Source organism: Artemia franciscana, chromosome 2 (genome assembly GCF_032884065.1).
Source record: "Artemia franciscana chromosome 2, ASM3288406v1, whole genome shotgun sequence".
In the NCBI taxonomy this organism is placed as follows: Eukaryota; Metazoa; Arthropoda; class Branchiopoda; order Anostraca; family Artemiidae; genus Artemia; species Artemia franciscana.
The window spans coordinates 48162535-48176324 of record NC_088864.1 but is presented as its reverse complement, the minus strand read 5'-3'; the positions used below and the strand labels follow the sequence as shown (position 1 = coordinate 48176324).

At 33.7% G+C, this 13790-nt stretch overlaps 1 protein-coding gene across 5 annotated transcripts in view; it reads right to left on the bottom strand.

Annotated features, from left to right (window-relative positions):
- The window catches only part of LOC136042964 (cysteine and glycine-rich protein 1-like), a 122673-nt gene that overhangs the window by 37337 nt on the left and 71546 nt on the right, over positions 1-13790 (bottom strand). For all 5 annotated transcript variants that reach the window (XM_065727876.1, XM_065727880.1, XM_065727883.1 and 2 more), the window contains exon 4: positions 7060-7186. In XM_065727876.1, the coding sequence (XP_065583948.1) occupies positions 7060-7186 (127 nt within the window). The remainder of the gene's footprint in view (positions 1-7059; positions 7187-13790) is intronic.

Genomic DNA, 13790 nt, shown 5'->3' with positions numbered 1-13790 from the left:
TTTCAGAATTAGCCGTACCCCCACTCCCCCATAAATGGTCGAATCCGGGAAAAGACTATTTCTAATTTAATCTGGTCTGGTCTCTGATATGCCTGCCAAATTTCATCGTCCTAGTTTATGTGGAAGTGCCTAAACTAGCAAAACCGGGACCGACAGAAAGACCGACAGACCGACAGAATTTGCGATTGCTATATGTCACTTGGTAAATACATAATGACATAAAAAACTTACCGTGTGGTCAAACCTTTCCGGCAGTTTTGTCATTGTGTGCTTTTTTTGGCACAAAATCAAAGTCTTTTTCTACAATATATAGAAGCTCTATGGAAAAAAACTAGGGGTGCAGTCAAACCTTTCCGGGAGTTTTGTCATAGTGTATGCTTTTTTTTTGCATAAAACCACCGTCTTTTTCTCCAATATTGAAGTTCTATGGAAAAACTTGCGGTGCGGTCAAACCTTTCCGGTATTTTACCCTCTAGTAAGTTGGTTTTTCTTATTTGTATTGCTGAGGACGGCCCTTGGGCATAGGGCCGAAATATTCATTCTAATTCATTTCCCACTATATTGAGAAATTCCCTATTGTTCTTCTTGTTTTTTGGTGTTTGTGATGGAAAGGCAGTGTGGTCTTCATTACTATTTTTGTCACAAAGACAGTCTTGTTTTTGCATAAAATCACCGCCTTTTTCTCCGATATAGAAGCTCTATGGAAAAACTTGCGGGGTGGTCTAACCTTTCCGGCAGTTTTGTCGTGGTGTGTGCTTTTTTTGCATAAAATTACCACCTTTTTTCCGATATAGAAGCTCTACGAAATTATATGAAATATGTTAAAAATCTTGAGACTTAAAAATACTTGAGTCCGGGAATGGCTCATTGGTTCTAGGCTGCATTGATCCGTTGCGTAAATTGCATAGACAGAATCCACAAAAAAGATACCACGCCACTGTAGGGTAGGTAGATACCAGGCCATATGCTCAGTAGGGTATTAACCATTGCGCAAAATACTCAGCTGAATATAAGACGCGTAAAATAGAAATGGACAGTACCTACACAGGCCAAAATCAAAAAGATCCTATCTATGTCCGAAATGTTTTTACCATTACGTAAATGGGATCCTCCTTGCCTTACGTGAGCCTTATTTGGGGAGGGGACGATAGTCTTAGAGATTTAAGGGGAGAGAGACCGTAAATTTTGGGTAACAAGAGATTGCGACTCAGCAATTATGAAGTAAAATAACATTCTATAGAATATTTGGACTCACAGACTCATATATGTGGCTACGATTAATGCCGTATAATGCTAAATTAATCCGTGCTTCAGACTTAGATATTTTACCGGGTGCACTCAAATATTTTTTTTTTAAAGACTAAGCAGCTAAGGTTAGTCATCTCCTGCTGTTAGAGGTTTTCGACTTATTTTTATACACTATGCCTGATTGCCATAATACAGCTATTTATGCTTAAAACAACAATAGTAGAAGGAGGGACATCCCATGAAATGAGTGCACTTTACTCTTGGGTCGTTTCCCTTTCAATTTACACGAACCTATCTAACAAAAAAATGTCTTAAAATTCAGGCCCAAATCAGTGCAGCGAAAAAGGAAAAAAAGATGAACAAAAATCTAGGCAACCCCTCAAATATCTGGATCTTTATCTAAACCAAAACTCCATTGAGGAAATATTTCGATTATATTTATCCAAATCAATTACTCCCCTTCATAAACGAAGGTCACTTATATAAACGGGAACAGTGAATACGTAAAATATAAATTCTTTTTTTTTTCGCGTACTCTATGCTTTTCCGTGATTTTAATGACAAATAAATTATTCTATTGTCAATTGTTCAATATGTATTGCATTATAATATATTATAAATATATATATATATATATATATATATATATATATATATATATATATATATATATATATATATATATATATATATATATATATATATATATATATATATATATTTATATATATATAAATACATCAATATTATAAATTATTCAATATTTGGACTCTAAGAGTTTTGGTTCCATCCATGAAAATACAAATTCAAATTAGAAATTAATCTCTTGAACTTAGAAATTAAAACTTTCCTTGTATTTTGTTACAATACCTTGCAATATCACTAATATGCTTAAGTATGCAAGAAAAATTTTGATTACTTCCCAGATTAAAATAATAAGCAGGCTTGGTAAAGATTAAAAAATTCAAAAAACAAAGAAATAACAATTATCCAATATGTTGCTGAAAATTTATTTCCAGAAATTTACAAGTCTCTTTGTAGGAGGTCGATGAGCAGCATCAAGTCACCTCAGCTTCAAAATAAATATTTCACGCAGGTTGATCAATTTTCATAGTAATAAATCAAATAAAATAATAAAAAAAATGAAGTACTAAAATGAAAAAACAATAATAAATAATATTAATAATAGTAAATAATTTAATAATACAATATTAATGAAATAAAAACATAGTAACAATAATGAAAAAACTGAAACATATGTACATCTGGTTGATTTATGGTAGAAAAATAGCATTTATGCGACATTGTAAAGCGTCCTCTATGTCCACTTGCAAGTTTTGAACGTCAACTCTTAAGAAGAGAAGGCCATCCATCACCCATGATTTGTTTATTTTGCCTATTGTCAAGTCTCCAATATGTCAAAAGTCACTGACACTATAAAAAAAAAGATGGTAACTCTTGTCAATGGAGTGAGGACATCAGCTAAGAGAATTCTTGATAGATATTGCTGTATCCGTCCAAGGATATAGAGCAAAGCTTCAGTGTTTGGTGCTTTAAAATTAGGTGGTGCTTTACTGGTACATATACCTTGAAAAGACATTCGTCATCACTTTCATGGCATCATCTAAGAAGATTTCAACCATAACTTTTAGCCCTGCAATTTTTTTACCCTTATTTGCCTTTTGGATGGCGTTTTAGTTTGATTTACACTTTGAACAAGTTTGTGCTTTAGATTGAGCCCAACTTCTTTTCATTTCTTATCCCAATTTTTCCCTCGTCAATTTCACCTTCTAATATTTTTTCTTCCGCGCTGTATTTTCGAGCGTACACAAGATAGGAAAGCCCTGAGTAAACCCTTCCTAAACATATAGGCAGCCAAAGCAAGCGTAATTTACTGGCCATTTAAACAATTTCAGAGGTCAGATTTTGTTGTAGGCTCAGCGACAGCTCTTTTACAATTCCTATAAGTTAGGTGGCACTTAAGTGTGACAAAGTCAGAAAATTTGACAGATGGCTCTTGTTCTGGTCTCCTAAAGATTTCACCTAAAGTTCAGCCATTTCGTTGATATTCTTATTTTATTGGCACTAATTCATTTGCGATAGTCAATCGCCAAAGCACTGAACCCCACCCCCTAACTCCCCCAAAGAGAGCGGATCCAGTCCGGTTACGTCAATGGCGTATCTACGACATTTATAAGCGTTTTCCAATATTTCTGTTTCGTCCCTCTAACTCCCTCCAATGTTAACAGATCTGGTAGGGATTTGAAATAAGAGCTCAGAGACATGAGTTAATTCTAAATATCAATTTTCATTAAGATCCGGTCACCCGTTCTTAAGTTAAAATACCCCAATTTTTCTAATTTTTCCAAATTAACATCCCCCAGCTCCCCTAAAGAGAACGGATCAGTTCCAATTATGTCAATCACATATCTATAACTTGTGCTTCTTCCCATCAAGTTTCATCCCGATCTCTCCACTCTAAACGTTTTCCAAGATTTCCGGTTTGCCCCTCCAGCTCCCCCAAACGTCACCAGATGGTCCGGATTTAAAATGAGAGTTCTAAAGCACAAGATCCTTCTAAGGATCAAATTTCAATACTATCTGATCACCCGTTCGTAAGTTACAAATACCTCATTTTTTCTAACTTTTCCGAATTAATCCTCCGCCCCCAGCTCCACCAAAGAAAGCGGATCAGGTCCAGTTATATCCGTCACATATCTTGGACTTGTGCTTATTCTTCCCACCACGTTTCATCCTGATCTCTTCGCTTTAAGGGTTTTCCAAGATATCAAACTCCCACCCAATGACACTGGATCCGGTCGAAATTTAAAATAAAAGATCTGAGTTACGAGGTCCTTCTAAATATGAAATTTCATTAAGATCCAATCACTCCTTCATCAGGTGAAATACCTCATTCTTTCTAATTTTTTAGATCTACCCCCCCACTCCCCCAAAGAGAGCGGATCCGTTCCGGTTATGTCAATCACGTATCTAGGACATGTGCTTATTTTTCCCACCAAGTTTCACCCCGATCCCTCCATTCTAAGCGTTTTCCAAGCTTTTAGATCCCCCCAACTCCCCCCAATGTCATCGGATCCGGTCGAGATTTAACATAAGAGCTCTGGGACACGATATCTTTCCAAATATCAAATTTCATTTAGATCCGATCACTCCTTCGTAAGTTAAAAATACCTCATTTTTTCGAATTTTTCAGAATTAACCCTCCCTCCCCCAAAGAGAGCAGATCCGTTCCGGTTATGTCAATCACGCATCTACGACTTGTGATGATTTTTCCTACCAAGTTTCATCCCGATCCCTCCACTCTTAGCGTTTTCCAAAATTTTAGGTTCCGCCCCCCAACTCCCCGCAATGTCACCGGATCCGGTCGGGATTTAAAATAAGAGCTCTGAGACACGATATCCTTCCAAACATCAAATTTCATTAAGATCCAATCACCAGTTCATAAGTTAAAAATACCTCATTTTTTCTAATTTTTCCGATTTAACCGTTCCCCCACTCCCCCCCCCCCAATGGTCGAATCGATGAAAGGACAATATATTATTTAATCTGGTCTGGTTCCTGATACGCCTGACAAATTTCATCGTCCTAGCTTACCTGGAAGTGCCTAAAGTAGCAAAACCGGGACAGACAGACCGACAGAATTTGTGATCGCTATATGTCACTTGTTAGATACCTAGTGCCATAAAAACGAATTCTTTCTTAAAGTCTTTCTTAAAGTTAAAGAGACCGTTTTTGTGGCCAGTCATCGCTGTTCTCTGTTTTCCAGCCGTAAATTTCATTGTCCATTTTTGTTCATCTTTACCTCAGTAAGTTTTTTCCATGCCTTTTGCTTTAGCAGTTTAGATTCATGCTTCATGTCACTTAATATCTTAATGCGTCAGAGATAACAAACATGTCTTTTCCACTTTCCAACCACGGACCACACTTCAAAATTTCGTTTACAATTAAATGGGATTCTCACTGTCGTTTATTCCATTCCTTTTTCTTTAGCTGTTGCGATTCTTGCTTTCACTAGTTTTCTAATCATATTTATCCGTGCTTCATTTTCATTATTCAAACCCTTAAAAAATTTAAATGACCTAAATTAGAATTAGTGCCTTTGTAAAATTACGTTTTTTTTGTTATTGGACCTTTAACTTTTGCCTTGGCTTGTCTTTTGTTACTATGAAAAATATAACGCCGAACGTTTGATTTTTAACAGAGGCTGATGCCTCTGTTAAATATAATGTCGTTATTTATAGCTATTTCATTGCTTGGAGCTTTTATAAAACGTTGAGCGTTAACTTTTACCCCAGCTTGGCTTTTGTCATTGTGAAATACATATCACAGAAACTTAATTTTTTAAGCAAAGGCATGCCCTTCACTTTAGCCGCCCTTATTGGCCTAGTACTTGACGGTCCAGGTTGTAGATTTGTTAATTATCCAGTTGGTGGGACAAAACCTTCTTTTTCTTCCAACAAATTATTATTTATAATACTTGTAAATTTTGTCTCATTTCAGACAAGACCGACATTGTCATGTCGGTCTTGTCTCATTTGATAGTCCAGGTTGTAGATTTTCAGCATTGTGAATTTAATTTCTTCGGGCTGTTCTCTTGATCTTATCAAGTTTGATAATTCAGGTGGTTCCAACGAAACATTATTTTAATTTTCAAAGATATTTGATTATTCAAGCAAGTCCAATTTCTAACAACAATTTCTACTCTGCTTCAAACTTCTGTTTTCTTTTTTAAGGTTTTTGAATTGCTGTAATCCCTTCTTAAAATACATAAAAATATTTTTGGAATTACCCGTTTTCCGCTCTTTACACACTTTGTTGTCTTTCCATACTGCAAACCGGTAATTGCTAAAATATTTGTACATATTTTAACAGGGGATTACAACAATTCAAAAATCTTAAAAAAGAACAGCAAAGGATTGAAGCTTAGTAGATATCGTTGTTAGATATCGGATTCGCTTTAATAAACAGACATCTTTGAGAAGACTTCAGTATGAAAAGACAGCAAATTGTCTGCGTTTAGAAGACAAGCGACAACGAGAATTCATATATAGAAGCCTGCCATCTGCCGATTGCCAGGGCCCGGCGGCTGGCAATTGCAAAAATATTTGTATATATTTTAGCAAGGTATTACAATAATTCAAGAGCTTTAAATAAGAAACCCAAAAATTTGAAGCTTAGTAGATATCGTTGTTAGAAAACGGATATGCTTTAATGATGAAATATCTCTGAAAAGACTTTAGTATGAAAAGACAGCAAACTGTCTCAAACTGTCTGCGGTTAGAAGACAAGCAACAATGAGAACACACATATAAAAGCCTGTCGCGTGCAGAGGTACTATATATATATATATATATATATATATATATATATATATATATATATATATATATATATATATATATATATATATATATATATATATATATATATATATATATATATATATATATATATATATATATATATATATATATATATATATATATATATATATATATATATATATCATATGGGGAGAAATATATACAGATATAAGAAAAGTAAAATCGAAAAGGTTTCTGCAATGTATGAAGGACAAAGTATTTTGCAATATTAAATTTGCATAGAAGTTTGAGAGCATGACAATGCTGGAAAACTGGAAGAGGAGAAATTAGGTCTTAGGACTTCCCTTTGTTGTAATTAACCTTCCACACAAAGGGATGAGGATAATTTAATAGTTTCCTTATTGTACAACAAAATAAAAGTGAAGATTAGGTCAAAAAACAGTAAAAAAGGAAGAAAAGGACAAACCACATCTCGCACAGAGGTCTGCTCCCCCAAATTTCTTGGGTCCAGTAGGCTTTGGCGCCGGAGGACCAAGCAATGGAGCTACATGGGCTTGAGCCAAGTGAGAGACGTTACTTCGCACAGGTCCATTCTAGGAGAAAAATAGACAGTGTTAATCCAGCAAACAATAGAAGATATCAAACACCGCATATATAAACCAAACCTACAGATGAGGGTGTGGGGATATACTATGCGAGGAAAAAATGAAAAAGGCCGAATAGTCAGATACCCGTACGCGTGCGGCAAAAGCATGGACAGGCAAAATCCCATTAATAATCAGAATCATAAAAAATACGAAAGAAATAGGCAATGAAATTTTATAGACTATTATTAGGGGTTTAACATTACAAGGCTAACAACGATGAATAAATATGGAATTCTTCAATTTAACAAAAGAATTTGGATTCAGCAGGAATCAATCGACGTTTCATGCTGTGCAGTACCTGTCGGATTTAGTGAATACTCATCTTGAAAAAGGTGAACTTGCTCTTACAGTATTTGTGGATTTAAAAAGACATTTGTTACAGTATATTTTAATATTTTATTACATAGATTAGAATGTTCGGGCCTTACAGATTTACATCTGAAGTGGTTTGACAGTTTTTTAACTGGAAGATCTGTTAGAGTTATATTAAATGACGTTATTTCTGGTCAGTATTTCATCAAAAGTGGTGTTCCGCAGGGTTCTATCCTAGATCCACTGCAATATCCTATTTATGTTGATATGATGAGATTCTACCTGTCAGGTGCTTGCCTTACTTCGTTTGCAGATGATACTGCTCTTACTTTTTCTAGTCGTTGTGTTGAATCTTAAATATAAAAGGTTAATAGTGTAATGGCTCAACTTTATTCACTAGTCTTAGCTTTTTATCAGAAAATGTGAGTAAAACTAATTTTATGGTGCTGAGTAGAGTGGGAACACCGGCTGATCTTGGTGGGAAAATCTTATTGAGTGGAGAGCCAGTAAATCAGGTAAATTGTGTGCGATATCTTGGTTTTTATGTTGATTGTAATTTATCTTGGAAACAGCACAGCGATTTAGTTGCTACTAAAGTGGCTAGAGTGGTTGGAATTAATCGTGGTTTGAAAAATTTTCTTCAAAATAAAATTCTACTTCTTTTATATCATGCGATAGTTAGTCCTTACATTTTATATGGTTGTGTTTTATGGGCTAGTAGTTTCTACTCTAATTATAAACATATCGAAATTTTACAAAATAACGTGGTTAGAATAATTGGAGAATATGAGAAAGTTTTTAATGATACGGAGACGGGCTATAGAAGTTTAAAAGTGAAGAACGTTGAACAGCTCAGGGATTATCAGGCTGCAATTTTTGTATATCAATGTCGGAATGATACATGCGAAATATATTTTTTCTCATTTTTATAAAAGTAATAGTTGTTTACATGAGTATAGTGCTAGAAATGTGGATAACCTTGTGATTGAGCTTAGGCAGAGTACTCGGGCAGGATTTACGATTCACTATTTGGGACCGACTGTTTGAAATGGGCTTCTGGCGAGTATTAAGGCGGCTGGATATCTACAATAATCTAAGAAAAGGATAAAATATGTATTTATTGGAAGGGGAGGACGAGGAACCATAGTTTGTGTCGCCCTTGTGTATTCTTATTTATTTTAATATATATATATATATATATATATATATATATATATATATATATATATATATATATATATATATATATATATATATATATATATATATATATATATATGTATATATATGTATATATATATATACACATATATATATATATATATATATATATATATATATATATATATATATATATATATATATATATAACCTATTGTTCTGGTATTAAAAAGTTTTCGAATTTTAATCCATATTGGAGTGTTAATAATTCACTGCAGGTGATAGAGTCTTTAACAATGGTTTCAGCTAAAAGAATTGAGTCTTTCGATTTTGCGACAATGTATACTAATTTATCACTTAATGTAGTGTTAGATAATTTAAAAACTGTTATAAAGAAATATTTCCTCTTATCTAATAAAAGGTTCATAAAAATATACACTTATAATAAAAAAGCTATATGGACAAATTGCTTTAATACCACAGTTAACTTGAGATGTTACAGCTTGGATATGATTTTTGAGTTATTAGAATTTGTTTTATACAATACTTATATAAGATTTGGTGGTGATTTGTACAAGCAAATCGTGGGAATTCCCATGGGGGGGAATGCCAGCCCATTTATAGCTGACTTGTTTTTAAGTCAACTAGAATATAAATATATGATGGATAAGAATAATCCAAATAATTTAAAACATGTTTTGTCAAATAATAAAAGATATTTAGATGATATTTTGGTCTTAAATTGTAAGGATTTCATTGATATTTCTAAAAATATATATCCATCAGAGCTTACTCTTGAACCTAGTCATGGCGCTGGTCATGAAGATCATTTCTTAGATTTAAATGTTAATATTTGTGATAATAATAAATTAAGTTTTAAAATGTATAATAAAACGGATGATTTTGATTTTGAAGTGATTAGTTTCCCATTCCCTGAAAGTAATATACACTCAAATATCACATATTCTGCGTTTTTCTCACAGTTACTTGGTTGTTTTACATTTGCTGGGTTTTTTTTTTCATAGGCATGTATTTTGGGGGTGATACCTGACATAAGGATGCCATGGATATTCTGTGGTAGCCACAACACTTGGCTGGGTAGAGAATTTAAAGTGGCGAAACCCTATAGGCCAGTGTATTCTCCTGATGAGCCCTTGTGTTGGGTTGTTGCCTCTGAATTATTTGTCTTTATTATTTTTTCTATTGTTTGGAAAATGACGACTTATACTTATTGACGACATGACTCCCTGTCCATGGATTATTATTTATGGTTGATTGTGTTTGGCTATGCTGTTTGACCTATGTGATTGTATGGATGAGTAGGGTTAAGGCCTCATTCAAGTGCTGGTCTATATTAATCACTAATTTAGGAAAACAGTCTTCCTTTTCTCCTTCTGTCTCTTTTTTTTTTTTTTTCTTATGTGTTTGTGCTGTTGCATTGGTGATTTCTCTTTTCATGATATATATATATATATATATATATATATATATATATATATATATATATATATATATATATATATATATATATATATATATTAATTTTTGATAGGCCTATTTGATATATATATTGATTGATTGTTGATATTTATTTTACTTGTAATTATTACATGTGTATGTATGCGTATGCATATATATTGAGCTATTTAGTTGTATTTATTGATATTGGTTGTTGTAATCCTTCGTCCTCAGAACTTTGTTTCTTCTTGAACGGCTACTTGTCAAATGATTAAATTGTGTTGTTGTTTTTTTGTTTAATCCAATTCAAAAAAAATCAAATACCTTACTTTAGGAAGCAATAAACGTTTTTTCTTACTAAAAGATTGCCAAGTTAACATTTAGCAATCTCCAAGCAATATTTTTCTATTGAGAAATAAGGGGGTCGATTTCTTTTATTTCAACATGGATGGAACTGTAGACCCGGAAAAAAGGACACTTATTAAAGTCTTAGAGTGGTGTTACAGTACACCTTCACATTATATTGCTATGCAAGCCTATTGTATTGATTCTCATCGAAAAATACAAAAATTTCAAAAGAACACACAATTTCTGGCTGCAAAATAAGGCTATTTCATAACTAAAATCACCCCCCCCCCCTATCCCGAGTCAAAATTTTATATAAAGATATAATATCATGTATTCAAATATCAATCCCAGATAGATGACGCCATTGATTTTCTTACTAAGAATTAAATAGTCCTACAATATGCGGTTTTTTTAAGAGCTTGCTTCCTAGAAATCTGGAGCATTGTAACCACGTCATAGATAAATAGGGCGAAGGCCAATTTTTCCTAGAAATGTAAATTAGTTGCGTAGAAAACTTGCAATTAAAAACTGACCTTTTGATCTTTTGTAAAGCATGACGAATACGCTTGAATCTGTTGAATCTTTTACTGCAACATGGAAACCCGAATATCTGGTTTTGTAAATTTTGAGGAAGAAGTAACATTTGGAAGAAAAACCGTAAAAATATGACAAAACTAATTTTAAAGGAGAACAAAGAAGGTTTTTACATATTATTCTCTCCTCTTTTTTTGCTTTCTATCTTATTAGCCAGCAAAATCTGCTGACAGCCTAGGTTTACACTAATAAATATAATTTCCTGAAACTAATCAAGTAAGAATTATGTTACAAGAGTGTTTATTTCAGAAAAAGGGATAAACTGAACTGGTATTGTAGCAAGTTTGGACGGGGAACAAGCACTAAGATTGTAAATTTTTACATTCGTTTTGAATTTACATGTTCTAAATTGTATCAAAGTCACCATCCCCCCAATGCCTGGTTATAGCACTCTGACAAGCACTACAAATTCCTGATTTTGTTTTTCGTACTCTTTTTTGTACTAATTTCAGTAGCACTGCAGTTAATCCTCTATTCTGAATCAAAATCAATAATGACAAAATTCTTGCAGCATAACTTCAATCAAATTTCTTTTTATTAAATTTTAAGGGTCACTTTCACTTTAAATGTATCCCAGACCCCCCCCCCCCCCCTGTAATGTTCTGATAAGGCCTTAGGCAGTAACGTCAATGTTTGGGATGATAGGGCATCTGTCCCTTTAGATTTAGAAAATATATGTTCTGCGGGATATTTTCACTGAAAATGCCTTTTTTTGGTATTCTCGTTGAAAGAATTGGACAAGTGACCAATCAATATAAATTTTTGCGATTTTAATGAAGCAATTATTTAGTTATTGTAGTGATCAAACAGTTCGTGGTAACCGAACTGTAGTAAGGAGCGACCCGGCTCAATAGTAACCAAAACTCTAAAAAATGGAATGTTGATACCAATAGCTACATCAAAAGAATCGAATTTTAATGCTGATTTTAAATATATAAGTTTCATTAAGTTTAATCTTACCCATCAAAAGTTACGAGTCTGAGAAAATTTGCCTTATTTTAGAAAATAGGGGGAAACAACCTCTAAAAGTCATAGAATCTTAACGAAAATCTTTCGTAATCAGATTTAGCGTATAAGAGAACTCTATTGTAGAAGTTTCAAGCTCCTATCTACAAAAATGTGGAATTTTGTATTTTTTGCCAGAAGGCAGATCACGGACGCGTGTTTATTTGTTTGTTTGTTTTTTCTTTTGTTTTTTTGTTTTTTCCCATTGGTGATCGTATCGACCCAATGGTCCTAGAATCTTGCGCGAGGGCTCATTCTAACGGAAATTAGAAGTTCTAGTGCCCTTTTTAAGTGACCAAAAAAATTGGAGGGCACCTAGGCCTCCCACGCCAATTATTTACCAAAAGTCACCGGATCAAAATTCTGAGATATCCATTTTATTCAGCTTAGTCAAAAAACCTTATAACTATGTCTTTGGGGACGACTTACTCCCCCACAGTCCCCGTGGGAGGGGCCACAAGTTTTAAACTTTGACCAGTGCTTACATATTGTAATAGTTATTTGGAAGTGTACAGACATTTTCTGGGGGATTTTGAGGTTGGGTGGGGGGGGGGGGTTGAGAAGAGGGGGATATGTTGGGGGAACTTTCCTCGGAGGAATTTGTCATGGGGGAAGAGATGTTTCATGAAGGGAGCACAGGATTCTCTAGCATTATTTAAAAAAAATGAAAAAATAAATCTGAAAAAGTTTTTTTCAGCTGAAAGTAAGGAGAAGCATTAAAACTTAAAACTAACAGAAATTATTACGCATATGATGGGCTGGCCTCCTCCTAATACCTCGTTTTTTACGCTAAAGCATTTTTGTAATTTTAACTATTTATTCTACGGCTTTTGTGATTCAGGGGTCATTCTTAAGAAATTGGGACAAAATTTAAGCTTTAGAGTAAAGAGCGAGGTACTGACGAGAGGGTGAACCCCTTCATATACGTAATAAAAACATGATAATATAGAAGTTCGTTACGTAAGCTAATTTGTAAGGTACGTATATATTTTACTAATAAAAAGATTCGTAAAAATTAAAAGTTCTAGTTGCCTTTTTAAGTAATCAAAAAATCGGAAGGCAACTAGGCCTCCTCCCCCGCTCCTTTTTTTTATCAAAATCATTCGATCAAAACTATGAGAAAGCCATTTAGCCAAAAAAATAAATATGCAAATTTCGTTTTTATTATTCATCTGCGGAGAGCCAAAATCAAAACATGCATTGATTCAAAAACGTTCAGAAATTAGTTTAAAAAAAACAAGTTTTTTTAACGAAAAGTAAGGAGCGAAATTAAAACTTAAAACGAACAAAAATTACTTCGTATATGAAAGGGGCTGCTTCCTTATCAACGCCCCGCTCGTTACGCTAAAGTTTTTTACTGTTTTAAAAAGTAGAGTTAAGAAAAAGATTCAAACTTTAGCGTAAAGAGCGGGGCGTTGATGAGGAAGCAGCCCCTTTCATATACGAAGTAATTTTTGTTCGTTTTAAGTTTTAATGTCGCTCCTTACTTTCCGTTAAAAAAACTTGTTTTTTTTAATTAATTAGTTCATAGGAGACGAAAAATTACGTTGCTTTTAATCTTTTTTACCCCTGTTTTTCATTTGTGTCAATCAAGGATATTCATTAGGAGAGGGGGTCTAGGAGGAGTCCGGAGCTCCAAAGAAGAAATAATTGGCTGCACACTCTATTGCGA